This window comes from Ptychodera flava, chromosome 1 (genome assembly GCF_041260155.1).
Source record: "Ptychodera flava strain L36383 chromosome 1, AS_Pfla_20210202, whole genome shotgun sequence".
Classification (NCBI taxonomy): domain Eukaryota; kingdom Metazoa; phylum Hemichordata; class Enteropneusta; family Ptychoderidae; genus Ptychodera; species Ptychodera flava.
In genome coordinates, this window is record NC_091928.1 from 55,271,382 (window position 1) to 55,299,268 (window position 27,887).

A 27,887-nucleotide genomic window follows, 5' to 3' on the forward strand; every position below is an offset into this window, starting at 1 on the left:
AACAAAATGCACCCTGGGAAAAGGGCTGAGTGATTTTGAAGAAGACCTCCACTGAGGAATGAAACAACGAACAATGGTTTTAGAGTTTAACAGAAATAAGCGCTTTATTTGCATAGTTCATTGTCAACACTTTTGAATAGTACATAAAGGGTTTGTGTGGTCCAGAATACACATGACATTAGCAATTACATTCGACGACCAAAAAAAAATCGTATCTCTTGTAAATGTCTTTCAGATTTCTACGACCAAAATATGAGGGCTTGCGAAAGAGTGAATCAACTTAACAGACTTGGCTGTGGTTCTTGAAAAAACGATCGTTGTCTATTGTTTCTGATAAGTATAGACTTCATTTGTGGTTTGTGTTGATTTTATGAGGATGTACATTTTATCGTTGCGAAATTTCATATTTTCCTACTCAATTCGATATACAAATAACAAATTTCAGTGTCTAAATTTTGCAGCATTATGATTTGATGAAAAAACTTGCGTGAAGGTGGTTTCAAGTTTTGTACGAGGAAATCCCGATCTTGTAAATGCTTGTTATGACTACATTGTAAAGCAGGACCGGAAGTCACTGACTAGCCATTATCACCGACCACTTTGCAGACGAGTCTTCAAATTCTGACATGTAAGGTGGTTGCACACGATGAGCAGATACGCCAAAATGACAGAGAATTCCAGACAAGCGTCTCTAAGAATGGCCAGACCCAGTGACAGCGGCATTCCAGCACTTTCTTACAATAGCATTTCTATGACTTGTAGGTGTTTAATCTTCTCCAAGCGTTTCCTTGTCGTACATGTATTCTCCAAGACCGGTCCCGACACGGTCAAGGTTAGTGACGTGACGAGATAATTCTTCTATCGATTCGACTTGTTCAATTAAAAAGTTCTCAGTGATGAAGTCGGCCATCTGAAAGAAAACAGTGACATCAACAATACTTTAATATAAATACTAAAACAGGTTCTTCTTTGGTTCTCTGTATGTTAAAGCATCCTGTGCGCTTACATGTACTTTAACATATGCTAAGCCTTATTTTTATTTCCGCTGATTCATACAATTGCTGTTTTAACCTCAAAACTAATGTCAAAATTCCTGGAGTTCATCTCGTCCATGCAGCTTGTATGTGTGTAATGTAAAACGTTATTGACCACTAAATAAATTTCAACTCGGAGTAGAATTCATTTGCCAACAACGACACCGTGTGTTGTATATATTCAATGCACTGGCATGAAGACAGCGAATAACTTTAAAGAGAAAATTACAATTTTCTGGAACAATATTATCATTGAAAGTTACAGATATTTTCCCTTGAATGTCTGGGTTTGCCGTACGAGCATATAATCTATTCAGCGTCGACGGTTTGAATTACAATGAAGAATGAAGTTCTTCTGAAATTCTTCATTATAATGGTTTGCAGTTCTTAAAAACGATGTAAAATTTGCCATAAAAATTATTAAATATAATTTTTTTTCTTCAAAGAAATCAGGTTCTCCCGTACATCGTTGGACAACCGTGAAAGCTCATGTTGGAAAAGAAAAGCAAAGACGCACATAAAACATCAATATTATGGTAGAAGCGGGGTGACTCACATGTGGATCACCTTCCTGAGTTGCCAGTCCCTCGATCTCCAGTAATTTTTCGTTGACTTCCTTCTCCAGTTCCAAGGCGTGCCACATGGCATCCCGACCAGTACCCCAGTCATCACGAGTAGGTTGCTACACAAATAGAAATGACGGTATGATTGGTACGTAACACATAAAATTCATCGTCGATAAAATCAACATTGCGAAGAACATCAAATGTTCGGCAGGCTCGGACATTGGTACGTGCTTAAAATATTCATGAAATCATTTTATGAAATTCGAATTAAAATGGAAACAGTAATTATCTTGTTATGATTTACTCTCTTCATTCTAACATATCATCAACATTTTTTCTGGTTCATTGAAAATTTTGCACCGAAAGAAAACCTTTAAATTTCCAAAATGTATACAGCATTTCATTTTGGGGATAAAATGATCAAAGAATTGTCAAAAGTCTCTCTTGATTGGAGTTTAGCGCCCACAATAGAAACTTTTTGGCGTGTTTTAGGGAAGTTACATCATGATTCCGCATGCATGCGTCAATGGCTTTGAGGTCAAAGGCCTCACAGTGGAGTATGGTGTGTCATGCACATCTTCACTACAGGAATGTAAGTTGAGTGAGTATACATACAAACAACACAATACTACTTACGCTGATTGCCTTCATTCTGACTTTTCCTCCTCTCTGATTTTGAAATCTCAACAACTTCTCAGCGTGTTCTCTCTCCTCATCTGACGATTTCTTGAAGAATTTTGCAAAGCCAGGCAGTGCTACGTCATCACGGTCAAAATAATAGGACTGAAAAACATCAAAGGGAAACATTATTCCCTAATCGCTTTTTTTCATGTTGTTTTCTATGCTTAGTAACGACATCATAGTGCAAAGTACATAGTCTGGGAACATTACTTAGCATTTTTTCGATTCGCATTGTCGTACTTGTGACCGGGTCATTAAATGGACCTACCACCAGGCATTGTTATCAATTTAATCTTCAATCTGATATTTCCGAAAGATCACATGTCGATTATTTGATCGATAAAACTCGGCCGACGAACTCAAATGACAATACGAACATCTAGGCTAAACGTTTTATTTAGGTTGAAGAGGAGTTTCGGAGATTAATTGGACATAGATTGCTTCACCGGAGTTCGAAGTCGATGACGTATGGGATGCAGCGCTGTAGCTACTATCAACTGCATGTTTTTTCAACATGATCTATAGAATGCTTATCTTCGGAGTTGTCGAGTAGTTTAATAGTGTATCTTTATAATTTGTTTTTCCATCTTACCATAGACATGTAGACATGTGAAGCGTACAGCTCCAAGTTGATCTGGTCGTTGATGGCGTCTTCGCTGTCTTGCCTATAGTTCTGGCGACATAATGATGTCTTCCGCTGTAACAGAATGAAGTTTGAAAATTAAATGTGTGCCTTTTTAGTCTGTACAGCTGAAATATCTCGAAATACACACTTGTTTCCTTGACGACGTGGATCCTATATGTAAAACGAATCCTCATAGAAACACATGTTCGGATAGAATGTACTGATCACGTCGGTACATTGTTTTTATTTAAAAGCAGGTATATGTAAACATACCAGCCTACGGTCTTTTCATCACGCGCGAAAATTTCCTGTTTCGCTTTAGAAGCTTATACTCAAGGGGATGTCGGTCACGAAGTTATTTTTACTCTTCGTTTGAGTGCGACCAATAAAATATACGCTGTTTTTGGTAATTATATACATACCAAATATGAGCTAAAATAGCTTAATCATGAAAATGTGAATAAAGGTATAGATTCGAAGAGTTTTAAATAGGATAGCTCGAGTTACCGGAAACACTTATTTGGCCTCGCTGATTACGTATATGTGTGTATTTAGCGGTTTTTGTATATAACAGATCCGGCTGATTAAGTACGTGTATGTTTAGCGGTTTTGTATGTAACAGATCATGTTACTAAGCAATCAGAAAGAAAATAATGACTAGGTACAAAAATTAGGAAACAGCACCACATTGCAGCGAAATCTGTCGTCTTTGATTTGTAGTTGGCCTTTATTAAAGTCAGTGGAGCGAACGCGTGAGGGCGAAAGCCGCAAGAATACGATCACTAATGTGACGCACGATTACGCAGCAACGAAATAGATGTAGAAAGCGCTACGAAATCAGTAGCCTTGGGAAGACCTCTAAAATTCAACCTCAGTGGTGAAGGGTAGAATTCGAAACGATGTTATCATCTGGTGTGAAAATGTAACCAATAACGGATTTCAAAAACGAACTATATTGTGTAGATCAGTAAAGAGACCAATACACTGCTACGAAAAGAATTTCGGAGAGACTGCTTTCCCATAAATGACAGACAAAGCCTAACTCTCATTGAGACGCCACTGTAACTTTGTTTTAAATCATTAAACACAACTATATCCTGCCGCTTTCTGTGCGTCAATGGGCGGTCTTGAATGTGATGACAGCGAAAAAAATGATAATGCCACTTCACGCTATAATTTCACAGCAACCATCTAATTTTGAAAAATGAAAATATTTGAAATTTCGATCAACTGTCATCATCACAACCATGATGCAATAACTCGGCAGGTGATTGTCACGTGATATTGGACCTTGACACATTATTGGGTGTTTCCTTGATGTTTAACACTGTCAGTATTTATTCTAGTCAAGTCCACTGAAACATGCCAAACCTGCGACCAATAATATCGCAGCCTTTTACGGAAATGTTTTCACTGTAAAACATCGTCTGTGATTTGTGCTGAACATTCTCAAGATGAGGGGGAGGTTCAAAATTTCAGTTACACCTTGTTTTGTCTGGTAAATATTAATATGCTATTCTTCTCACTGTCGACATGGCGACAGAACTGTACTTGTCCACCCTGTGTGCTGAAATGTCACTTTACCTGTCCTAAAGTAGCGCACCAATACAACACTATCATGCTAGAAATGTTTGGTGAAGCGAGACAGTCTCTCCCTATTTTTGAAACATCATACACTTTGAAATGAAGAAGATAACACCGTGAATACCTTTCATCAATACATGAATTTCATACATAAAGCTGATTTTTTTTTGCATCTCTGAATTTCTAAGCTTATTTCGATGTCAATAATCAACGTTTGCCAGTATTGCTACGATCATCGAGTAGCCGACATGGTCGGTACAAATACTAGCTCCAGTCGCACAATGATATCATTTTTAATTTAAGGGATATTTGAGTTTTCCTTGATGTCCTGTCATTCAGTATTAGAAAAACCGTTTTTGTGTTAAAATAAAAAATCGCACGGGTCCGTCACTTCCCACTAACCAGCTGCCCGGACTAGAGACCTTGGCAAGCGAAGATGTATTGGTTATGGAGATACATAGAACGATCTACAAAAATTGAGTCATTGCTAAACAATAATTAATGCAGTCCCTCGTGCAGTACTCACACGGAACAAATATTGAACAAGATCTGCCGTAAATTTTGAACTAAAAAGAGTGTTCTTTCTGGATATCTGCTTATTACATTTTTATCACACGGTCATGTAACAGTTGATATCCAATAATAATTTCATCAGTCCTCGAAGGTTCCGTACCAGATCATACATTGGCTTTACATTATCGTAATCAGTTACCTGTAATCTATCATAAATTAATGTTGATTTGTATCATGGTCGGACCTGTTCTGTAACATCTCATGAATTCAGTTCCTTATTTATGAAATTCAGATTTCATCAACAATTGATGTCGATACGACAATATTTTTTTTTAATCTTTTTATTTTCCAGCGTCTGTTCTGTAATCTCAACTTGAACATATCGAAGGGCAGTGCAGGTAACTCCTCGAGGTCAAAGGTCATATTTCCATTGTCTTTGGCTGATCACGTTCTGCTCATCGTGTCAGGAAAAGCAGAACTGCAACTGTCTAGTTTTGTCACGCGAATGCAAAACACAAAAAGGGTTGGAGAAGACTCGGCCCAAAGTCAATCATAGGCCGACCGTTTCGTCTTTGGAAATTTGAACTGTATATACCTTGGACAAATGAAATGTGTCCACCGAATAAATTAAAGAATAAACTAAGGCAAAGTTTTTTTTGTAACGATAGTGGCGAGATCGCACAATAGGTGTCGTCATCGCCAGATCCTTGGCCCGCCTTTGGGGAGTCGGCAGCTCGCATGTGATTATTAACAAATGAAATTGTTGCATGTTCGGTGTATATCGGTATGCAAGCTGCCGATGCACCAAGGCACCTGTACTGGGTGAGCAAGGAACTACCCAACGCATGCCTCAGTAAGATGCGAAATTAAAAGTTTTACGTTAGAAATGAATTGGCAAAAATGTTGACTTCATTATTGTCTATGTATCATTATACTGGTATTGTCATGTCGATCACCCCGTCTACGACATGTTATCTGGAAATCAGAAATTTGAAACCTACTGTTGGGTCAGATGCACTTATATTCAGGTCTAACTGCAAAAGTGTTTCGCCGGAGCTGGACTGAAAACTACCGACATTGACGATGGGCCTGCTCTGTCTTCGTGTCTGTAAATTTAAAACACACCAAAACAACTCAAAATTAATACAGATTCGATTTTTGTGTAGTTTTTGTTTTGTTTCGGTGTGTTTTAATTATTGGAACAGTCAGGTAACCAGGGATACTTTACCGCTGATTTTACTAGTTTGTAATACATACGAAGTAGCGAAAAGCCCCTGACTGTATTTTAATTTAAACTCAACTATTTTTCAAGTGTTTTGACTTTTATATAATGGTGTATTGTCAGATATATCTCTGTACAGTCTGCAGCTGTCGGGCAGTTACATATTAGATATGCATGGGTGCACCCTGGACATGCTGAAAAAACGTGACCGGAAAAAACAATTGGTTCAAAAAGTAATTGTGAAAACAATTGTGCAAAGTTGTACTGCTACAATTTTGTAACAAAGCAAGAAACGCACTATATCAGATTCAGACTACTTGACAATGGTTTTGAACGGTATAAGCTGGCTAGTAAGCTTACTTTCTCTTTTACATGTACACGACCCCGTACCTCCATCGCGGCCCCACTGTTCGCATGACGTCACACATGTAAACAGCCTTTCACAAACAAGACGGAGCTAACTGTACCGACTTAGGAACCAACTAGTTGCCTTTGCGCAATGTAACATTTTTCCCTCAAGAAGTCACTATAGCTATATGCACTGCTGTAAAGTGTGCATAAAATTATACGTCCATGCCGTTTCTGATGTCCTATAACGTTATTTCGAGTTGGACAGAACGGATAACTTTCAAACTTTGTTGTAAGAGAGTTCGTACACAAAGATGAGCCCAGTTGTCCTTCGAGACAACAATTAAACATGTCCGCCAAAATGATCAACGTATCACCAAGGCATATTTCGAAGTTCTGACGCCAATTTTTCGTTTGTCTGTCGTTCATCATAAGCAGAAAGCACAATTCCTAGAAAATATTCTTTAAAACTGATATAAAAACTGTTGATCGAAAGTGAAAAATGCTACATTGTGTAACTCTTACCTTCTTGAAATGGGTGTTCTCGTTCCTACTATCGCTGTCCGCTGAGACGAGCGAGCAAAGCAGAACTAAAGCTACTAATTTTAACACAAATTTGACCATTTTGACGTCTGTGTTACTAAGGTGAGCGAATGATATACCGGTGAGGTAAAGGATGAACCACACACTGGGGCTGCACCACAATATCTACCGATAAAAAGGTTAGATTGGGAGACTCTTAAGCAAACACTGCTATCTGCTCAATGTCCAGTACAGCTATGGAAATGTAGACAGGCAGGTCTATTGTATGTAAATCTTGTTTGAAGTAGAGCCAAACAAACTTGCATATTTGTTTCGACAAAATACTTCTCTCTCCACCGTATTTATTTTCATGTAAAAGAATTGTGGAGGACGCCACTGAGTGGTTCTAAGGTGTAGAGTAACTATAAGGAACTTTTAAGCCCATAATCTACAGATTTTATCACTTTTAATTATGTCATGGTGGATGGACGCGAAACACCAAATTTACTTGTTATGCCTCATGGGCTTATCGGACTATACGTCATGGGCGTTGTGTCGGTCATATGATCTGTCCAATACGCCGATCGGCCAGCTTAGTTATTCATATCACATGACCCGGTGACGGTGTCAGAGAAGACAGCCACGAAAATCATACATATCCAGATCCTATTTAGGTCATGCGAGGTTAAGTGGAATACCCTTGGTAACAGATTGTGTACGGTCAAAGGCATTCGTGGCCTTGGTAGTCTGCTCGCTCGATATATCGACCTCCCCTGGTCGATCGCCTGCTCAGTGCTCTGTTCATCGACGGAGCACACTGACTCCGGAGCCCACGGATGTCTGTGTGTATATAGGCCTACTGTGTAAAGCATCGGGAATCTTTATTCCCGTTTATCACTTCCTACCTCCATGGTTATACCTTATAAGGAATACCTGAGAGAGAGAGAGAGAGAGAGAGAGAGAGAGAGAGAGAGAGAGAGACTGAGGCATTATTGACCCATCTGGTGGTGGGCGTCACGTTAGGTGTTTGTCAGTAACTGGACCGAGATCAAGTTTTTTCAAAGTGTGATCAGTGCCCCCGACATAATTAGCATTTTTTTTGATAACACAAATAAAGCAATTGACGCCTACGTCAAAAAAATGTGTCCTCTTGCAAAGTGCATAATTACAAAGTCTAGCTTTAGGCACAGTCCCGCTATTTTGCAATACTTCAGAAACTCAACCAGTCTGTAATGACATTGTCCAGTGACATCTGTCCTAGCCTGTAAAGCAAATACGAAGTTAGCTTCAGTTTATCGTATCATTACTTTTTTAGGGAATTTTCGATCCAGTTTTTCAAATCGTACTTTATTTTATCTACCATAGCCGATTTTGATTCTGTTCGAAAATACTGCATGTAAGCCCTATAATCTTTCTATATCAGTTTTCCATATCATGTAAATTCGGGGGGAGGGGAGGGGGGCAGTGAATTTGTCCACAGACAAGGAGAAAAACGGTTACTATATCATTTGCATAGTGAAATGAATTCTGAAATTTCAGCATCGTGCTTTTGTGAAAATATCAGACATCCCTGTTGACTTGATAGAGTAAAAGTTTCATCTTATACTGCGCTTGCACGGACTTTGTCCGTTTTGTTATAGTTACCGCGCATTGTATTTGGAACTTAGTCATAGCGCAATCCTGCAAGGGCACTGTGACCTGCGTTCATGAACCGTGAACCCTTTGCAAACAGGGCGATTTTTACAAAAATTCACATGCAAATCTCGTAAACGATTTTATTGATCTATGGGATGAAATCAAACACTAAATGTTGTTTCCATCTAAATAACTAGGACAAATCACATCTACACCTTGAAGGATACCCGCTTCTAGTCTGTTCTTTACCACCTCTTCCCTCTATGACATTGTGCACGCCTATCCACACACGTCAACTAAACTGTATCGCCACTCTCATATTTGCAGGTCACAGCTATTTTTCATTTGTGCTAGATATTTAAGAGGTTAAAATCTGATAACCATCGAATATTCAACACAACGTTCAATTCCGCAAAACGCATTCAACAAGTGACCGTACTGCGTAAAACTGTCAATTTAGCAAGCATATGTCAACAAACTATTTTTTGACGATAACACTTGATGCATTACCTCGCTCCGACTGTTTAACTTCCGCATTGATGGTTTCAAATCCTACATTTACTCTCGAAACACAAGATATGAAATTTGAATTTTCCGTACAACGTCGATATTTCTCGAAGCCAGCATTACGGTTATCGGTTTATGTACCTGTTACATCATAAGGGGCTGCTTAAAGCCCCACTCAATTATCAGATTTATCTAATATAATATTATTCACTTGATAAAATATTCAATGGAAAACAAAAGAATGACAAACTATTAATGGGCTGTTGACACATTCGCTAATGCGAGAACCAGGGATTGAGAAGGGCGCCTTTAAATGCCCGCCCCCCCAAAAAAACCAACTGCAGTTAGCAGGTTGGGGCACAGGGTACAGTCCCCTGGGGTGGGGAGGAAGGTGTTTTTTGTGCAACGGTTTACCTTATTTGATTTTAATTAATTTTGACTATGATATTTCAATAAAGAGTTCAACTCTACACCGTCTAACTGCTTTATTATTACTGACAAGTCCTTATCTCCTCTCCAACTTATGTATACACTACTGCAATTGCTCCGAAAACATTGCCAACTTGCTAATCCGCTGTCCGTATCAGCGGATTAAGTGATTGAGTCAACACCACAGCCGTCCCACACGCATTAAAATTCACTACGTGTGGGACGGCTGTGGTGTTGCTAATCCGCTGATACGCTCAGTCATTAACAAGTTGGCAATGTTTGCGCAGCAATTAGAGTGGTATGTGCACTGGTTGAAGAGGAGATAAGGAATTGTAGGTTTTGGAAACACAGTCAGACAGTTTGGAGTCGAAAGCAAGTTGGCAATATTTTCGGAGCAATTACAGTGGTGTATACACAAGTTGGAGAGGAGATAAGGACTTGTCGGTAATATATAAAGCAGTCAGACGGTGTAGAGTTGAACTCTTTATTTGAAATATCACAGTCAAAATTAATAAAATCAAATAAGGTAAACCGTTGCACAAAAAACACCTTCCTCCCCACCCCAGGGGACTGTCCCCTGTACCCTATGGTTGGGGTGGGGTTGAATTCGGATTTTTGTTTAGGGGTGGATCATTTGATATCCTGGGGGGGGGGGGCTTGGAAGATTTGGGGAAAAAAAGATGACAGGTGGAGTTGCTCGAAAAAAAAATCTGGCTTTAAGTGGCTGATGGAAAAACAATTATGGACCATTGCGACTCGGAAAAAAAAATCTTGGCAATTGTTCGATGCACACTGCAGCATCAATAAAAAAAATCAAGCAGTAGCTCTGGAGTTTTATAAAGCATATTTCAAGCTTGAGGAACAATAACTGAATATGAAAAATTGTACAGTATACATGACCTTCTGATTAGAGGAAGTATGCTGAAATTGAAATTGCTCACCAGTGTTTTCCAGAAATGTGTAAATCTGAATGTATGGATTTTGTCAAAATACCACAAGAAGAGAGACAGCCTGCAAACATTTTACTATTATCGTTTGCGTATAGAAAACTCATAACAATGACAAAATGCGTAGAGACTCAATCCAATGCGTAATATTATTACGCATTGTATCGACTCTCTACACATTTTTTCATTGTTATGAGTTTTCTATATACGCATGTTTTATTCGTAAATGCGAACACTGTTATAGTGAATTATCTTACCAATGTTTTTCTTAACAAAAGCGAATGAGTTTGATGGTTTTGGGGAAACTACTATGTGGTAATGAAGAATGGGAAATGGGCAATGAAATGAGCAGACAGCGGGTGATTTAAGATTAAATGTTACATCTTCACTGCAAATAAACCATAAGTGTGTCATAAATAATACAAACAAAACAAAATCATGTTTATTTGTTTTGTTGTATGTGAGCCACGTCTAAGACACACAACAAAAGTACTGTTTCAGTCTCAGCTAAATGTCACCTCAGGTGCCACCAGAGAACACCATTTCCACTCCAAAATTTCATTTTTCGCCTTGCGAGAGGGGGGACACCCCCTCTCGCGCTCCCCCCCCCCTCGTTCGCTACGCTCACTCGCCGCTCAGTCGCTACGCTCCCTCGCAGTCCACCCGTCTACTTTCTTAAATTACCAGCTACTTTCAATGTAAGGACAACACTGACAAGTAAATGCCATAAATGTACATGATTTTACAAATATGTTTTTGTAAAGTGAATCAAAAATGTACATGTATTTACATATCTTTATCTAGTTTCTTGAATATAGTCTGTGTGCGATAGAACAGCATCTTGTTACTGGGTGTGAAAAACCAAGCAAACAAACATTGCACCGAAATTTGGTAAAAAAAAAATATCTCGAAGAAGGAAAGTGAAAAAAAAAGTTGCCAGCATATGCCCTGTAGAAAAAAAATAATTCATGGTGAAGCACGTGGGAAAAAAAATAATGGCTCTCCACCAATCTTCCAAGCCCCCCCCCCAGGATATCAAATGGTCCACCCCTTAATGAAAGGTCTGTAGGGAACTTTATTACGAGCCGTGATGAATGGAACAGTCAGGCATTTTCCGAATTTTCTTTGGTATTGGAGATACTGAAGACAAAGGGCGGACATGCAGAAGAGTGCGGCTTTCAAATCAGCGAGGCGAATGGCAAAGAGTTTAAATTTCCTTTCTGGAAACGTCTTCGAAATCAGATGATAGTTCGCTGCTCCGATCACACGTGTACATCTAGTATGTAAAATTATCATAGTACATTAGGTGAAGAAAATATTTGCTTCTTTATTTGCCTGTACATATTTTTGGTCTTATAAACAGATCTGCATTTCATAAATGAATAATAAAAAAAATATGGACAGACATTACGGTCCCGTGGGGAGAGTATAGGATGTAAATATCAAAGTGCAACACGTAGTCTATCCAATATGATGCGTTGCCGTGCACTGTTAGGCGATTCGATGTGATGGAGTGAGATGCGATGCAATGCGATTCTATGTTGCGCCTTAGCGGTTATAAATAGAATAGGACAGTTTAACAATGAAGTCAGATTAATTAATATCACCGATATGCTACGAATTCGAAATTTTTGACGAGGCTAAATTTCGGAACCCAGTCTGTTAGAAATAGTGATATCGATACTAGCCTAATGTTACCATAGAAGCTATTACTGAAATGATATCAAAATAATGCGTCAAGAAATAAGGCCGCCAGTTGCAACAATGCGCAAACACACATTGCCAAACTTTTCCGATTTTTTGTCGGCAGAGGCCAAAGCAGCACACGAAATGAATATCTCGATGTGAGGTATTTGTCCTGGTCTAATCTTCCTGATGGCGATGGACGGCGGTGTAGCTGGAACATGGAGATCGAACCTATCCTCGTTTATAATTTTAGAGTTACCAAACTTTGTTGTTATTTTTCCTTGTAGGGTAATACCAAAAATATGTGTTTAACTTCAGCATGGAAACCAATGAAACATTATCCCTTCTGTTTAAAGTAATTAAGCTACACCTATTCTAGCCTTCCGTTATTTTCGCTCTGAATCCGGGCTCTGAACTATATCCTGTACTCACCATTAAGATTTTCACAAGACTGTTATATCATAACCTAAAATGTTTCTTGATATTCAAGCGGTTTGTAATCTCATATTTAACATAAAATGTATTGCAATATGTTTTGATATACGAGATGTCTCTATGTGCGAGTGTTTTGGGAAGGTTTCCGAACGTTTTTGAAGTAAAGTTAAAGATGTACGATCGGAAAAATATAAGCGTACTGCGCCGATTTCCGCGCAGAAATGTATCCATAGTAACCACGCGCGCATAGTGATGTTCCGAACGTTTTTGCGTTGTGCAAAATGTCGTATACAGGTAAAGGAAAATCGCACCGAGAAAATGTTCAGCGTGCCCTCAAACACGCTGGAAGGTACGAGAATTCAGCAAAAGAGATAAAAAAAAATGCAACATGACCGTAGCCTGTACAGCGTAAATCAGAAGTGTGACGTCTGATTTGCTATTCGTGGTTATAATTCCAATGGTAGTGTCGCTAGTAGACCTACGGAGAATGGAAGAATGGCCGTCGCATAGTCGATTTGAGTGAACTAGCCGAAAATCTTGACACTTGTGTCAGTTGTGGGCTTGCCTTTACGATTGTCATCGTGTATCGGAGAAACGCCAAGTTCACGGCCTCGGTATAGTGTGTGACAACTTAGGCCTACTTAGCCTGCAGCGAAGTCAACCTAATCCCCACCGATAAGCGTACGCCAATAAATATTGCGTGATTTTTTGTATGCTGTATTAATATATAGACTCTAAAAGTAGAAGAACCTAAAAGTCTTTGCTTTGTTCTGTCATTTCCTCTCATTAAAGTTTAATGGTAGGTTTAAATCATGACCATGCCTGGACAGGGCCACTGAGGTAGCCACGGCAGGTCAGCGGCATTTGAAGAGCGCCCTCGTGCGACGAACCCGGGAGAGCATGGTTTATCGCTAGAACCTGTAAATCCTAGTAGTTTTTGCAAAATTGTGAAAAATCGAGCTCGGTGACCTACTAAACAAAATGTGGTTTTGGAAAATTCACAAAAAGTGCTATTATTTGGCAAAGTTTGAGAAAATTGACATTAGTAGAAACTATCAATAATTAATAAATTACCCTCTCCATTCCTAAAATTTGGGGCATATTTGTTGCAATTTTGGTTAAAAAATAAATATGATGACTTTTTAACTCAATTTTAATGTAAGTAAAATCTTCAAAGTAGCTTAGGTTTATAATTTCTTTATTCTTTTACAGTGTAAACGTGAAAATGCAATCATGATATAAATATGAAAATGATGACCTGTTTTATTGATTTTTAGTGATTTTGTGAAAAACCGTGAATTTTTAATGTCATTTTGTAAGAAAACAAGCGCGGTGACCCCATGTTTTTTTCCCAGTTTTGGACTATTCACATATGTAGGTATTCAAAAATCCCCATTTGAAAAAATTGACATTACTTTTACTTTTTCCGATCGTACATAGTTAAAGCGCTCCCAGAAATGAACTCGCCGCGCGTCATAATGGAATGGTGTTTTTCTCTATGGAATCCGAAGTTGCTGGAACGGGCAGAACGTGTTCCATGGATTGGGCAGTTGTGCGGAGAAGCTTTGCTTCAAAAGCGATGCTGCAGTCAGCGTTGAGTTTATTTGCTTTGAAGACGGTTTCAACACAAAAAATGAATGGATCTGAAGAAAGGTGAGTTGCAATTAACGTGAATATTATCTCTTTGATTTCATTAACGTTAAAAAAGATTTGACTAATGTCGAGTAGACATTTCGTAAAATACAAACACACTTTCTAAAAGTTCTAATAGTTTGTACTTTTTGTTTGTTAGAAGCAGTGTGAACGTTGACTGTGATCAGTCTAATACAATGTATCTAAATGCGTCATAATACTTGTCATCTTAAGAGATCGCAACTATATTTCACTCCTTTATTAATTTTTTCTTTAGCATCAACATTTCATCTGACTCAGAATCTGCAAGCTCTACATTGCCTTTATGGAATCAATTTTCTGGCCTGCCAGACGGTGTCTTTAATAACGTCATTCCAAAAATTTACTCAGAAACCCATGGCTTTAAACAAGATTTATCCGAGGTAAGATTAAGATTACCATTAATCAACTCAAATTCCTGAATGAAAATTGGACGGCAAAATGCTATTCTTTGAGAACTCCGTGTTATCTACGCCGTGCAATATCGAGGTAACATTTTTAGTATCTTGTGTTCTGTAAAATTCCTATCCGAGACAAAAGAGATAGGCGTGTGAACAATGCTTAATTGTTTGTAGTTTATAAATTAAATTTAGATTAAATTTCATAAATATGTCTGTAAATCACATCTCGCGAGATTCTGTGCACTTTCTCGTTACCAAAGATTAGAGCTATACTGTAATTTTTTAACTTGACACACTGTACACGCGTGTTCAGTAACTTTTCTATTTTCAATACATTATAGAAATATAGCGACTCTGAGTTCAAACCAGTGTGGCCACGAAGCTCAGCCTCTGCGCCAGCCCATGTACCAATCACTGAAAGCATGGAAGAAATTGCCCAAGACATCCCAGTGCGCATTTCATCACCTATCCGACCCCCGCAACGAGTCCAACTCTCGCAGTACGCGCCGATGACGCGCTATTTCGTCGGTGGTATTGGAAACGCCAAACAGAGCGATATTTATCATTATTTCAGACAGTTTGGGAAAATCAAGTCGATTTGTATCAAAAAGATCAGAAATCTGGAATGAGTAAAGGATTTGGTTTCGTAGAATACAGGCTACCTCCGAGCCATCATTTACTTGGTAAGTAATTTCAACGCAAAGTATGAGATACCACTTTGGTGATTTCAGGGAAACCGTAAAGCAGTATTTTTATATCTAATAAATTGAAAGTTTGCAACGAAGTATTTTAGGCATATCAATACATGAAAAAATTAAAGAAGTACTAAATAATTTGGTACAAGGCTATAATGTTCCGATTGGTAACTTTTTGATGTCGCTTTATAAAACTGTGTATTGACCATCGTTCTGTCTGAGCAAATAACTATCATTCTCGCTCGGCAAAACAATAATGGGATAAAGTTTCAAACACGTAAGCTAAATTTAGAAGTTCGGATATTTTGAAACAACATGAATATCAACTCGGCCGGAATCTTTATACGTAACGAATGAAATGACATGCTTCCGTCTCACATGTTTACCACACTCGACGTAAACAGTTATGAAATAGAATTCATATTGTCCTAAGTAACATTCAAAATACACAGTAATAAATTTGAGAGAAAGTAAAAAATTAACTTTTTATTTTTTTCAATGTGGGTGTTCGTTGTTGATCTCGCTGATGTACATAATTTCTCAAATGTTTCTAAAATTGTTGAGTGCTGCAAAGTACCAGCATAGTTGCTAGCAACTGTCTTCGCTTGTCGATTTGAGAGCCTAGGCCGGGCTTGCTTTTCATTAATTTGGACTTTCTTACATGCTGCCATTACTCGCTCAATTTACCGGAATCTGAATTCATAATGGTCCCTATATGGCCCGCCCTCTGTCAACTTCGTGGAGAAAATTAAATTATCGAAGTTTGCCAAGACCATAAGCAAGATAAGATAAGATGTTGTAAACTTCCGTCAGCTATTCCATGAACGTCAAAACGAGGCCACAGGAGCAGCAGACCAACAAATATTATAAACATTTTTGAAGTCCAAATATCTTTACCCGAGATGCAGTAAACGTTTGATACTGTTTAACGCTCTATCACCAGGTCTATTTCACATTATCTAACCCTTTTGTACGACAGGGCGTCGATTTCACACGTTGCCCAATGGTATGACAGTAGATGTCAAACCGGCAATTCCATATGACAATGGTACGGGATCTTCAACATCCATGGAAATATTCAGCATCCCTGAGGAATCTGGGGACAATGGGTTTTTCTACGACGGTATAGGAGAATCGGGATATTTTAGCGAGGTAATCGCCATGGCAAATAATGTAGGCTTATCTTGTGGCCTTCATTCCATGAAGCTGTGCAATGGTTCCACTCTAAAACGATGCGATGTGTTCTACAGACCCGGTTCGCCCAAGAGATCACATGATGACAGTACAAGCAAACCCATGTGTACAATCGCTTACATTTTTTTAGACATGACATAGAATTTACATTGTATTTTGTCTCGGAGATAGTTGATGTACATTGGTGAAGAATGTGAGTGAAATGATCATGATTACTACGACGCCAATAATTTGATAATGATGATGATGATGATCGTGGTTGTGATGTCGACAGTTCTAGTGATAACGGCGATGATGAAGTAAGATTAGGCTGATGGCTGGTGAAGACGGTGCTGATTGTTTATAGTGGCAGTGTTTTCTGTGCATGGATGATGATACCTTATATAAATTAGAGCCATCATAACGGGGTTTTCAATAAAAGTGACACTGGTCGAAATAGACATATAAATAACAGACGTGTACTTTGCTTGACAGAGAACCCGAGGCAAAGTTTTCCTTGGAGGGACTCAGGGATTGACGGAAAATGATTTACAAGAAGAACTCTTAAAGTATGGACCAATCAAAGTTCTCCGAATCATGAAAAACCCAAACGGCAAACCGAAAGGATTTGGATTTGTTACCTTCGAAGACGAAATGTCAGCCGATAACGTAATCGGTAAGAGAGAGAGAGAGAGAGAGAGAGAGAGAGAGAGAGAGAGAGAGAGAGAGAGAGAGAGAGAGAGAGAGAGAGAGAGAGAGAGAGATTGCACGTATATAACATGTTTTGAATATTTTAGCATGATTTCCGATTTCGAAATTTTTCGATTATCAAGAAATTAACATCCGTAACTTTCCAATACAGATTTATTTCAAAAGGAAATTAAAGATGACTCCTATAATATAATTTATAACTATATTAACGAGATGTCACCAATTGAGAACTTTGTAGTAATTGTTCTGTTAATGTCAAGAAATGTGAGAAATAAAAGACGGTACACGTCACGGTTACGACATTTAACAATATGTCGTGACACATTTTAACATGCACTACACAACAAGACATGGCACAACATAGAACAGTAAAATCACAAAACACAATATGACTGACATTATATGGTATGGTATGACATGACAAGACATGACAGGACAGGACACAACATTACACTACAAAATATGGCATGGCATAGCGCAATATTTCGTGACATACCAAAGGTCGATGTATTAATAATGTCACTCTGACTATATAGTACTGAACGATCAAACAATAATTCTGTACTTGCCTCTTGTTTCATATGCAGAGCAAGGAAACATAGCTGTGAAGGGCAAGACTGTGTACACATTACCAGCCATCGACAAAAGTCACCTAGCTAGTAATCCACCACCCAGCAAAATAAGAAATGTTAGAACCAGTGCATTCTGGGAAAACGCAAAAACAGACACCAGTGGTTGCTAAGGCAAATGAGAATCAAGTGATTTATTGGTTGACGAATTGATATCCAATGGAGAAATTTATTATCTATTACAACTATTTCTTACACACCTTTATTATTTTTAGCAATGCCATCTACAGACAAGAAATGTAACGTAGCTTAACCATCAAGATTTGAATATCCTGTGTCGAGAATTTAGCTAAATAGAGAATTTTGTGTAAATGTTGCGAACAGATTATATTGTAGAAATCATACAAATGCGATAATTTATTCATAAAATCAGCAATAGTCGAACTATCTCTTAGCTATTAAGGCAAATAAAATTTACTGACACTTTTAAATTAAACAACATTTTTCTGGTGTTTCTAGTCCCTGGTAAATTACGTTACCCAACACCATAGTCAGTACTGTCTATGCCTACACCTAAAACTCCACACACCTGTGACCCACCCATACCCCACCAACGGTGCTTCTTTCTATCGAAATTCAGCCGAGGCAAACGTTCGGCTGAAAGATCCGTCTCTCGAGGACGCTAGCTTCTACGCTAGCTTAGAGCAGGGAGCCTAGAGAACGCCCTCGAGCGACGGATCTTTCAGTCTAACTTTCCGCATACTTTCTTCATACCGCGATGAAGTTTTACACTGATTAAGTTAGAGATACATTATTATCAGCGTGTTTCTAATGAAGACGATGACAAATTGAATGTCGATGTGATCCGGTGACGGCAACGAAAATGATACAGATTCCCCAAACAGGATTTCAAAAAATATACAATCTGCAGAGTGCAGTGTGACGTTCAACCTTATTGACCTACACATTTTTGTCAAAGTACAAGCTTACAAATTGTCTTCAATATTTTTCATATTTGAATTTATGTAGGGTTTAAGACAACATTTTGATTACACGCATCATGACGCATGATAAACTGGTGCGAGAGCGCTGCAACCAGTCACGGTTGCAAAAAAGTTAATAATAGGAAAATATTGTTAGGGTGAAAGGTCATCAAAAGTGGTCACGTGACCATTGCGCTGTGTCACCTGATCCCGACAAAAAGTAAAACTTGAACCGCAAAGTCTGAAGCTCTACTGTAGGCAGCGTTACTTTTATCAGTCGGCTTACGCCGGGAATCAGTGAGTAACTGTTTGACTTTATGATACATGTAAAACTAATGATACTGTTAATTTTTATTTTAAAACATTCCCTTACGAGATCCACCGACCTCCATGGTTCTGATGGTTCGTCGCAGCACACGCCTCGTACTTGTGGGATTTACTGAGCATGGACCGGACGTTGTACACACCCAGCGACGGGATACCAAGAGATTTCGATCAGTTCATGGCCTATGCACGAGCGATAGCGAGTGCATATATGTCGACGCGTTTGTAATTATTTGAAAAGGGATTCTGATTAGATAGGGGTGATTAGCGTCCTGGAAAAAAACTCTCCTAATCTGATACTCTGGCTTTGTTGTAGCGGGTAGTGGTGGTATCTGTAAAGGAAGTTGAAAATGCAAAATGAGAGGAGTTTGTGTAAGGAGGTCCGAAATGAAACAAAACATGTGCAAAATTTATTTTTGTTGAACCAAGAACAGTGGAAGATGACAAAATTTTGTGAGTAGAAATGAATAGTTAGTAGAGATGAGTAATGCAATCATGAAAAAGGACAATTTGTTGGGCCACAATTTTTCTTCAGACATTGCATCCCTGAAAACCATAGTTTAAAAACAAGCACCATGCAATGTTACTACAAAGATATTCCTCAAATCCCCAATTGCATTGCAGAGACTTGGAATAATAACAATTTCTTTTATTTAATTTTGGATCATCTCTCATGGTGAATTTTTAGAGGCATCTGAGGCAATATGTAAAATGCCTTGTGCTTGGGTTGCCAGGAAATGGTTAAAATCATGGAATGGCTTTTGTAAATGCACAAACAAAGATTTCATTTTCATATTTTCTTTATTGCATTATTATTCATACAATTGGGTTTCATTTGTGATTATTAATCAACCAATAATTGCCAGAATGAATGTTCAGCATGGTTAAACTCTGGAATAAAAAGGACATTCTTTGTTCACAGGCCCAGCACGTATTTGTGCACATCATGATTTTGTTTGTATCGTCTTACATTCGAATTCCGGGTTTGACCTATTGACATTCATGTTATGAGTGACACACAAGATACCAGTATCATGGGTCAGTTTGTATGACTGTTCAACTCCAACCCTTTACCTATCAGAGTTTGGTTCATTGTTTCAAACAGCATGGGTAGCCCTGTAGAGAGGGAAGTAGGAGTAAAATGTATTAAAATATGTCACATTAAATGCTCAATTTGAAACTTTCATGTTTTTATCATTTTATTTCAAACATTGTCAATCAGTAAATAGATTGATTTCTATAAAATCAATAAATAGATTGATTTCTTGATTGCTAAAGGAAAAGATTGATAAATTAAAAAAAATAAGAAAGTTGTTTCCTTTGTTATCTTTGTAGTTATTCAAATGTTTTTTCTCAATTCAGGTTGCCAGGCAACAGACATATTGATTCAGTAGAAGATGAAGTCAACAAACTTTCCCTTCAGCCATATCATCATATTAGGATTGTTGCACTTTGGAAGTCATACTTCAGTCGCTAAGCAACCACATATTATCCTCATCATTGCTGATGATCTGGTAAGAGAATTTTACAAACACAATAAAAATTTTCATACTTTATTGGAGAGACAGATATCTGTTATTTTCTTGATAGTAGCAGAGGTAAAATGTAACGCTTAATGCAGTCTACCTTACTTCCTTTGAACGCCTTGCAAGCATAGTAATTATCATTTATCACAAAGAGCTTGTTATGGGTGTTTTTTGTCACAAAACATCATATGTCCGCTCATGACATCGTCGTAAACCACGCGCCTCTTTACGGCAACAGCTCAGCGCTACTTGATTTTTGTGTAGGTCAGCGGAGCGGAAATTATTGCTCTGGCTTGTGAGAATGGCTCATGACAGCAATCAACACATCTATAATACACAAGGAAACTAACAAACAAAGAGAGATAGTGAAAAACTAGCAGGTTACCAGAGAAAGAATTGACTCCAGTGAATTGCTGTGACTTTGCTGGCAAATTTTTGATAGGGGTGGTGGTGGTGGTGGGGGGGGTGGTGGTAGTCGAAATGTGGAGTAATCCAACTTTATTTTGCTAAAAGCTGTTCGATGAAACATCATTGGAGATAATATTTAGCAAACACACACTCACTATTCACCGATTCTTTGCTACTATGTCAGGTCACAGGATGTGAGAATACAGAAAAACAAATTTTTCTCACTTTGATATTACAGGGATGGGATGATGTGAGTTTCCATGGATCTGATCAGATTCCCACTCCAAACATTGATGACTTGGCTTACAATGGAGTCATATTACACAATTACTATGTACAGCCAATCTGTACACCAACCAGGGCTGCTTTGATGACAGGCAGACATCCTATACATCTTGGTAAGTAATATTAGTCCTATAGAATTCTACACGATTACTATATACAGCCGATCTATACACCAACCAGAGCTGCTTTGATGACAGGCAAACATCCTATATGGTAAGTAAGATTAGTCCTATGGATGCCAAAGGACAATTCCTTTGAGTTTCAAGGAAGTTGTAAAACACTGGTATCACAAAAAATACTTGTATACTGAATAATAATGATATCATTAATTTGCAAAAAATGATTATTTGTCTGAAAATTTTGAAGAGACGTTTGTGAAATTATACTCAAAGGAATTGCAAATCTGGTACTATTTGACCACTCATTGTAAACGTAACCTAAAAATGTCACATCAAAGATCTACAAGCTGCAGAATGAGAAACATAGGTTCAAAACGACAAAATTTATCCAAAATTTCTTTTGGCAGAGAGCAATATGTTGTACAGGTTTTGGTATACTTTAGAAATAAATGCATTCTCAAGTCCGACATCACTAATACAAGTTATTTTTGTGGTGAGGGATAATTTGCATAACTCAAAAACAGATATTGTTTCTTATTGGTGAAGTAAAAGTGAGCTTGGTATATGTAATGTATACATCCATGCACACAACATTTTACATCTGAAGGTCTCCAGCATGACACAATCACAGCAGATCATCCCTATGGTTTACCATTGAATGAAACCACTATGGCTCAGTATCTCAAAAAACTGGGATATTCCACTCACATTGTGGGTAAGGTAAGCATTCAAATTGACCGCATTGGTCTATTGCCTAATGGCCTTGAACATCAGTATGATGTAATTTTGTTGCCTTAAGGTAGTATGTGCTTCAAAAATGAAAGACTTAAACTTTTGCTCAAGTTTTCCTCAGGGAATCTTTCAACTTTCCTCTTTCAAAGTCATGAATAAAAATTTGGGGTCACCGTGCTAGTACTAGAGAAACAAATTACCCAAGATTTACTGATATCTGAAATTCAAAATGGCCACCATCACATGTTATAGTAACTCTATGGAGAAACATAAAATTCTTGATTTTTTAAAAACTAAGATGGTGAAGGGTGTTTTACACCAAGAGTTTAAAATGAACCCTTACAAGTGGTAGATCAGAAAAGAATTGTAATTCCCCGAGGCACATTCTACCTTAACATCAACATATCCATTCACATCACTGGGAGAATCACAAATCTTCCTAGCTGACTTGAAGAGATTCCCCTGGACCCAACAATTTGTATTGGCCTCTTATCTGGCTGCTAGTCCATCATTTTACTATTAAATAAACCTTTGTTAGTCGCAACGTTTGATGTATTTTTCATTGTCATACTTTTTATCTGTTTTGTAAAATACAATTTTCTTAACTCCCCAATATTTACATTGCCTAATGTTCAACTTGTCAGCCAGCCTGTGTGATATTATGTCCAATATTATTGTTGACAACTAGAATTCATTTGTAAACATTAACATTACATATTGTTCATTATTCTTAGTGTTTGCAAGGCTATACAATATATTTTGTTGTTTTACATATAAGAAATTTACTTGTATCACTGTGAAAATATATAATATATTATCAAAAGTTATGTCTGTTGTCCCTGTAAGTACAGGTTCAAGTTTATAGTGATAGTTTGTTCCTACGTAATGCCATGTATGAAGTCAAAATTTGTCATTTATATTTCACAAACATGTCAATTGTGAGCTATGATTTTTGATACTTTTAGTGGCACTTAGGATACTATTCCTGGGAATTCACTCCTCTGTTCCGTGGTTTTGATACTTTTAGTGGCACTTAGGATACTATGCCTGGGAATTCACTCCTCTGTTCCGTGGTTTTGATACTTTTAGTGGCACTTAGGATACTATGCCTGGGAATTCACTCCTCTGTTCCGTGGTTTTGATACTTTTAGTGGCACTTAGGATACTATGCCTGGGAATTCACTCCTCTGTTCCGTGGTTTTGATACTTTTAGTGGCACTTAGGATACTATGCCTGGGAATTCACTCCTCTGTTCCGTGGTTTTGATACTTTTAGTGGCACTTAGGATACTATGCCTGGGAATTCACTCCTCTGTTCCGTGGTTTTGATACTTTTAGTGGCACTTAGGATACTATGCCTGGGAATTCACTCCTCTGTTCCGTGGTTTTGATACTTTTAGTGGCACTTAGGATACTATGCCTGGGAATTCACTCCTCTGTTCCGTGGTTTTGATACTTTTAGTGGCACTTAGGATACTATGCCTGGGAATTCACTCCTCTGTTCCGTAGTTTTGATACTTTTAGTGGCACTTAGGATACTATGCCTGGGAATTCACCCCTCTGTTCCGTGGTTTTGATACTTTTAGTGGCACTTGGGATACTATGCCTGGGAATTCACTCCTCTGTTCCGTGGTTTTGATACTTTTAGTGGCACTTAGGATACTATGCCTGGGTATTCACTCCTCTGTTCCGTGGTTTTGATACTTTTAGTGGCACTTGGGATACTATGCCTGGGAATTCACTCCTCTGTTCCGTGGTTTTGATACTTTTAGTGGCACTTAGGATACTATGCCTGGGAATTCACTCCTCTGTTCCGTGTTTTGATACTTTTAGTGGCACTTGGGATACTATGCCTGGGAATTCACTCCTCTGTTCCGTGGTTTTGATACTTTTAGTGGCACTTAGGATACTATGCCTGGGAATTCACTCCTCTGTTCCGTGGTTTTGATACTTTTAGTGGCACTTAGGATACTATGCCTGGGAATTCACTCCTCTGTTCCGTGGTTTTGATACTTTTAGTGGCACTTAGGATACTATGCCTGGGAATTCACTCCTCTGTTCCGTGGTTTTGATACTTTTAGTGGCACTTAGGATACTATGCCTGGGAATTCACTCCTCTGTTCCGTGGTTTTGATACTTTTAGTGGCACTTAGGATACTATGCCTGGGAATTCACTCCTCTGTTCCGTGGTTTTGATACTTTTAGTGGCACTTAGGATACTATGCCTGGGAATTCACTCCTCTGTTCCGTGGTTTTGATACTTTTAGTGGCACTTAGGATACTATGCCTGGGAATTCACTCCTCTGTTCCGTGGTTTTGATACTTTTAGTGGCACTTAGGATACTATGCCTGGGAATTCACTCCTCTGTTCCGTGATTTTGATACTTTTAGTGGCACTTAGGATACTATGCCTGGGAATTCACCCCTCTGTTCCGTGGTTTTGATACTTTTAGTGGCACTTAGGATACTATGCCTGGGAATTCACTCCTCTGTTCCGTGATTTTTGATACTTTTAGTGGCACTTAGGATACTATGCCTGGGAATTCACCCCTCTGTTCCGTGGTTTTGATACTTTTAGTGGCACTTAGGATACTATGCCTGGGAATTCACTCCTCTGTTCCGTGGTTTTGATACTTTTAGTGGCACTTAGGATACTATGCCTGGGAATTCACTCCTCTGTTCCGTGATTTTTGATACTTTTAGTGGCACTTAGGATACTATGCCTGGGAATTCACTCCTCTGTTCCGTGGTTTTGATACTTTTAGTGGCACTTAGGATACTATGCCTGGGAATTCACTCCTCTGTTCCGTGATTTTTGATACTTTTAGTGGCACTTAGGATACTATGCCTGGGAATTCACTCCTCTGTTCCGTGGTTTTGATACTTTTAGTGGCACTTAGGATACTATGCCTGGGAATTCACTCCTCTGTTCCGTGGTTTTGATACTTTTAGTGGCACTTAGGATACTATGCCTGGGAATTCACTCCTCTGTTCCGTGGTTTTGATACTTTTAGTGGCACTTAGGATACTATGCCTGGGAATTCACTCCTCTGTTCCGTGGTTTTGATACTTTTAGTGGCACTTAGGATACTATGCCTGGGAATTCACTCCTCTGTTCCGTGGTTTTGATACTTTTAGTGGCACTTAGGATACTATGCCTGGAATTCACTCCTCTGTTCCGTGGTTTTGATACTTTTAGTGGCACTTAGGATACTATGCCTGGGAATTCACTCCTCTGTTCCGTGATTTTTGATACTTTTAGTGGCACTTAGGATACTATGCCTGGGAATTCACCCCTCTGTTCCGTGGTTTTGATACTTTTAGTGGCACTTAGGATACTATGCCTGGGAATTCACTCCTCTGTTCCGTGATTTTTGATACTTTTAGTGGCACTTAGGATACTATGCCTGGGAATTCACCCCTCTGTTCCGTGGTTTTGATACTTTTAGTGGCACTTAGGATACTATGCCTGGGAATTCACTCCTCTGTTCCGTGGTTTTGATACTTTTAGTGGCACTTAGGATACTATGCCTGGGAATTCACTCCTCTGTTCCGTAGTTTTGATACTTTTAGTGGCACTTAGGATACTATGCCTGGGAATTCACTCCTCTGTTCCGTGGTTTTGATACTTTTAGTGGCACTTAGGATACTATGCCTGGAATTCACTCCTCTGTTCCGTGGTTTTGATACTTTTAGTGGCACTTAGGATACTATGCCTGGGAATTCACTCCTCTGTTCCGTGGTTTTGATACTTTTAGTGGCACTTAGGATACTATGCCTGGGAATTCACTCCTCTGTTCCGTGGTTTTGATACTTTTAGTGGCACTTAGGATACTATGCCTGGGAATTCACTCCTCTGTTCTGTGGTTTTGATACTTTTAGTGGCACTTGGGATACTATGCCTGGGAATTCACTCCTCTGTTCCGTGGTTTTGATACTTTTAGTGGCACTTAGGATACTATGCCTGGGAATTCACTCCTCTGTTCCGTGGTTTTGATACTTTTAGTGGCACTTGGGATACTATGCCTGGGAATTCACTCCTCTGTTCCGTGGTTTTGATACTTTTAGTGGCACTTAGGATACTATGCCTGGGAATTCACTCCTCTGTTCTGTGGTTTTGATACTTTTAGTGGCACTTGGGATACTATGCCTGGGAATTCACTCCTCTGTTCCGTGGTTTTGATACTTTTAGTGGCACTTGGGATACTATGCCTGGGAATTCACTCCTCTGTTCCGTGGTTTTGATACTTTTAGTGGCACTTGGGATACTATGCCTGGGAATTCACTCCTCTGTTCCGTGGTTTTGATACTTTTAGTGGCACTTGGATACTATGCCTGGGAATTCACTCCTCTGTTCCGTGGTTTTGATACTTTTAGTGGCACTTGGGATACTATGCCTGGGAATTCACTCCTCTGTTCCGTGGTTTTGATACTTTTAGTGGCACTTGGGATACTATGCCTGGGAATTCACCCCTCTGTTCCGTGGTTTTGATACTTTTAGTGGCACTTGGGATACTATGCCTTGGAATTCACTCCTCTGTTCCGTGGTTTTGATACTTTTAGTGGCACTTAGGATACTATGCCTGGGAATTCACTCCTCTGTTCCGTGGTTTTGATACTTTTAGTGGCACTTAGGATACTATGCCTGGGAATTCACTCCTCTGTTCCGTGGTTTTGATACTTTTAGTGGCACTTAGGATACTATGCCTGGGAATTCACTCCTCTGTTCCGTGGTTTTGATACTTTTAGTGGCACTTAGGATACTATGCCTGGGAATTCACTCCTCTGTTCCGTGGTTTTGATACTTTTAGTGGCACTTGGGATACTATGCCTGGGAATTCACTCCTCTGTTCCGTGGTTTTGATACTTTTAGTGGCACTTAGGATACTATGCCTGGGAATTCACTCCTCTGTTCCGTGGTTTTGATACTTTTAGTGGCACTTAGGATACTATGCCTGGGAATTCACTCCTCTGTTCCGTGGTTTTGATACTCACTATGGTTATTACAATGGAGAAGAGGACTATTACATCCACACAGCACAAACCAATGTAAGCTTCAAAATTACTTACTAGCAATAATCTTAATTTTTATCACCGTGACTAGATTGTGTGCCAGAAGTTTCTGGTGCTATAATCATACAGTTACTCTAAGCCTTGAGTTCTGGAAAATTTGGGATATGTATTTGTGTTCGGGCTTTATGTAGTACAGCCACTTTACTAAATTGTAGTAGTCAAAATGTTAATCAAATAATAACACTATAGTGACAGATGGGTGAATCCATTGTACTATACAAAACATTTTGGATGAGCTGTTAAAATAAAAAAAAATTGTCCCATAATGCAGTGCAGTGTTCTCCCCAAAGCAATTATAGAGTGGTTGCAGCCACTCTTTTATTTTCGGTAAACAATAGAAACTCATTACCATAACAATTACATTAATTGTCATGCAAATTAGCCGTCACTCTACCAGAAATCGTTGGGAGAACGCTGCAGTGTAATACTCTGCTTATTTTGTGGATTCTAAAAACTGAGTAACATGATTAAAATTTTTAGGCTG

At 38.7% G+C, this 27,887-nt stretch overlaps 2 protein-coding genes across 5 annotated transcripts in view; one reads left to right on the top strand and one right to left on the bottom strand.

Annotated features, from left to right (window-relative positions):
• Positions 1-27,887, top strand: part of LOC139141401 (arylsulfatase B-like) — a 150,633-nt gene that overhangs the window by 116,253 nt on the left and 6,493 nt on the right. Inside the window, exons 1-5 of one of the 3 annotated variants that reach the window (XM_070711027.1) lie at positions 19,127-19,234; positions 20,624-20,775; positions 21,434-21,593; positions 22,207-22,319; positions 27,266-27,379. In XM_070711027.1, the coding sequence (XP_070567128.1) occupies positions 20,659-20,775; positions 21,434-21,593; positions 22,207-22,319; positions 27,266-27,379 (504 nt within the window). In that variant the 5' untranslated portion in view covers positions 19,127-19,234; positions 20,624-20,658. Of the gene's footprint in view, positions 1-19,126; positions 19,235-19,577; positions 19,715-20,623; positions 20,776-21,433; positions 21,594-22,206; positions 22,320-27,265; positions 27,380-27,887 lie in introns of those variants that run through there. The other 2 variants (XM_070711035.1, XM_070711042.1) reach the window with 2 other exon arrangements.
• On the bottom strand, positions 78-7,371 carry LOC139141451 (soma ferritin-like). 2 transcript variants are annotated; one of them, XM_070711066.1, is made up of 6 exons: positions 7,099-7,371; positions 6,005-6,109; positions 2,874-2,978; positions 2,237-2,383; positions 1,591-1,716; positions 78-910 (listed from the first exon to the last, which is right to left on the bottom strand). In XM_070711066.1, the coding sequence occupies exons 1-6, from the start codon at positions 7,195-7,197 to the stop codon at positions 767-769; spliced, it is 726 nt and encodes a 241-aa protein (XP_070567167.1). In that variant the 5' UTR covers positions 7,198-7,371; the 3' UTR covers positions 78-766. The 2 variants fall into 2 exon arrangements, with proteins under 2 accessions (XP_070567167.1, XP_070567173.1); XM_070711072.1 differs by lacking the exon at positions 6,005-6,109.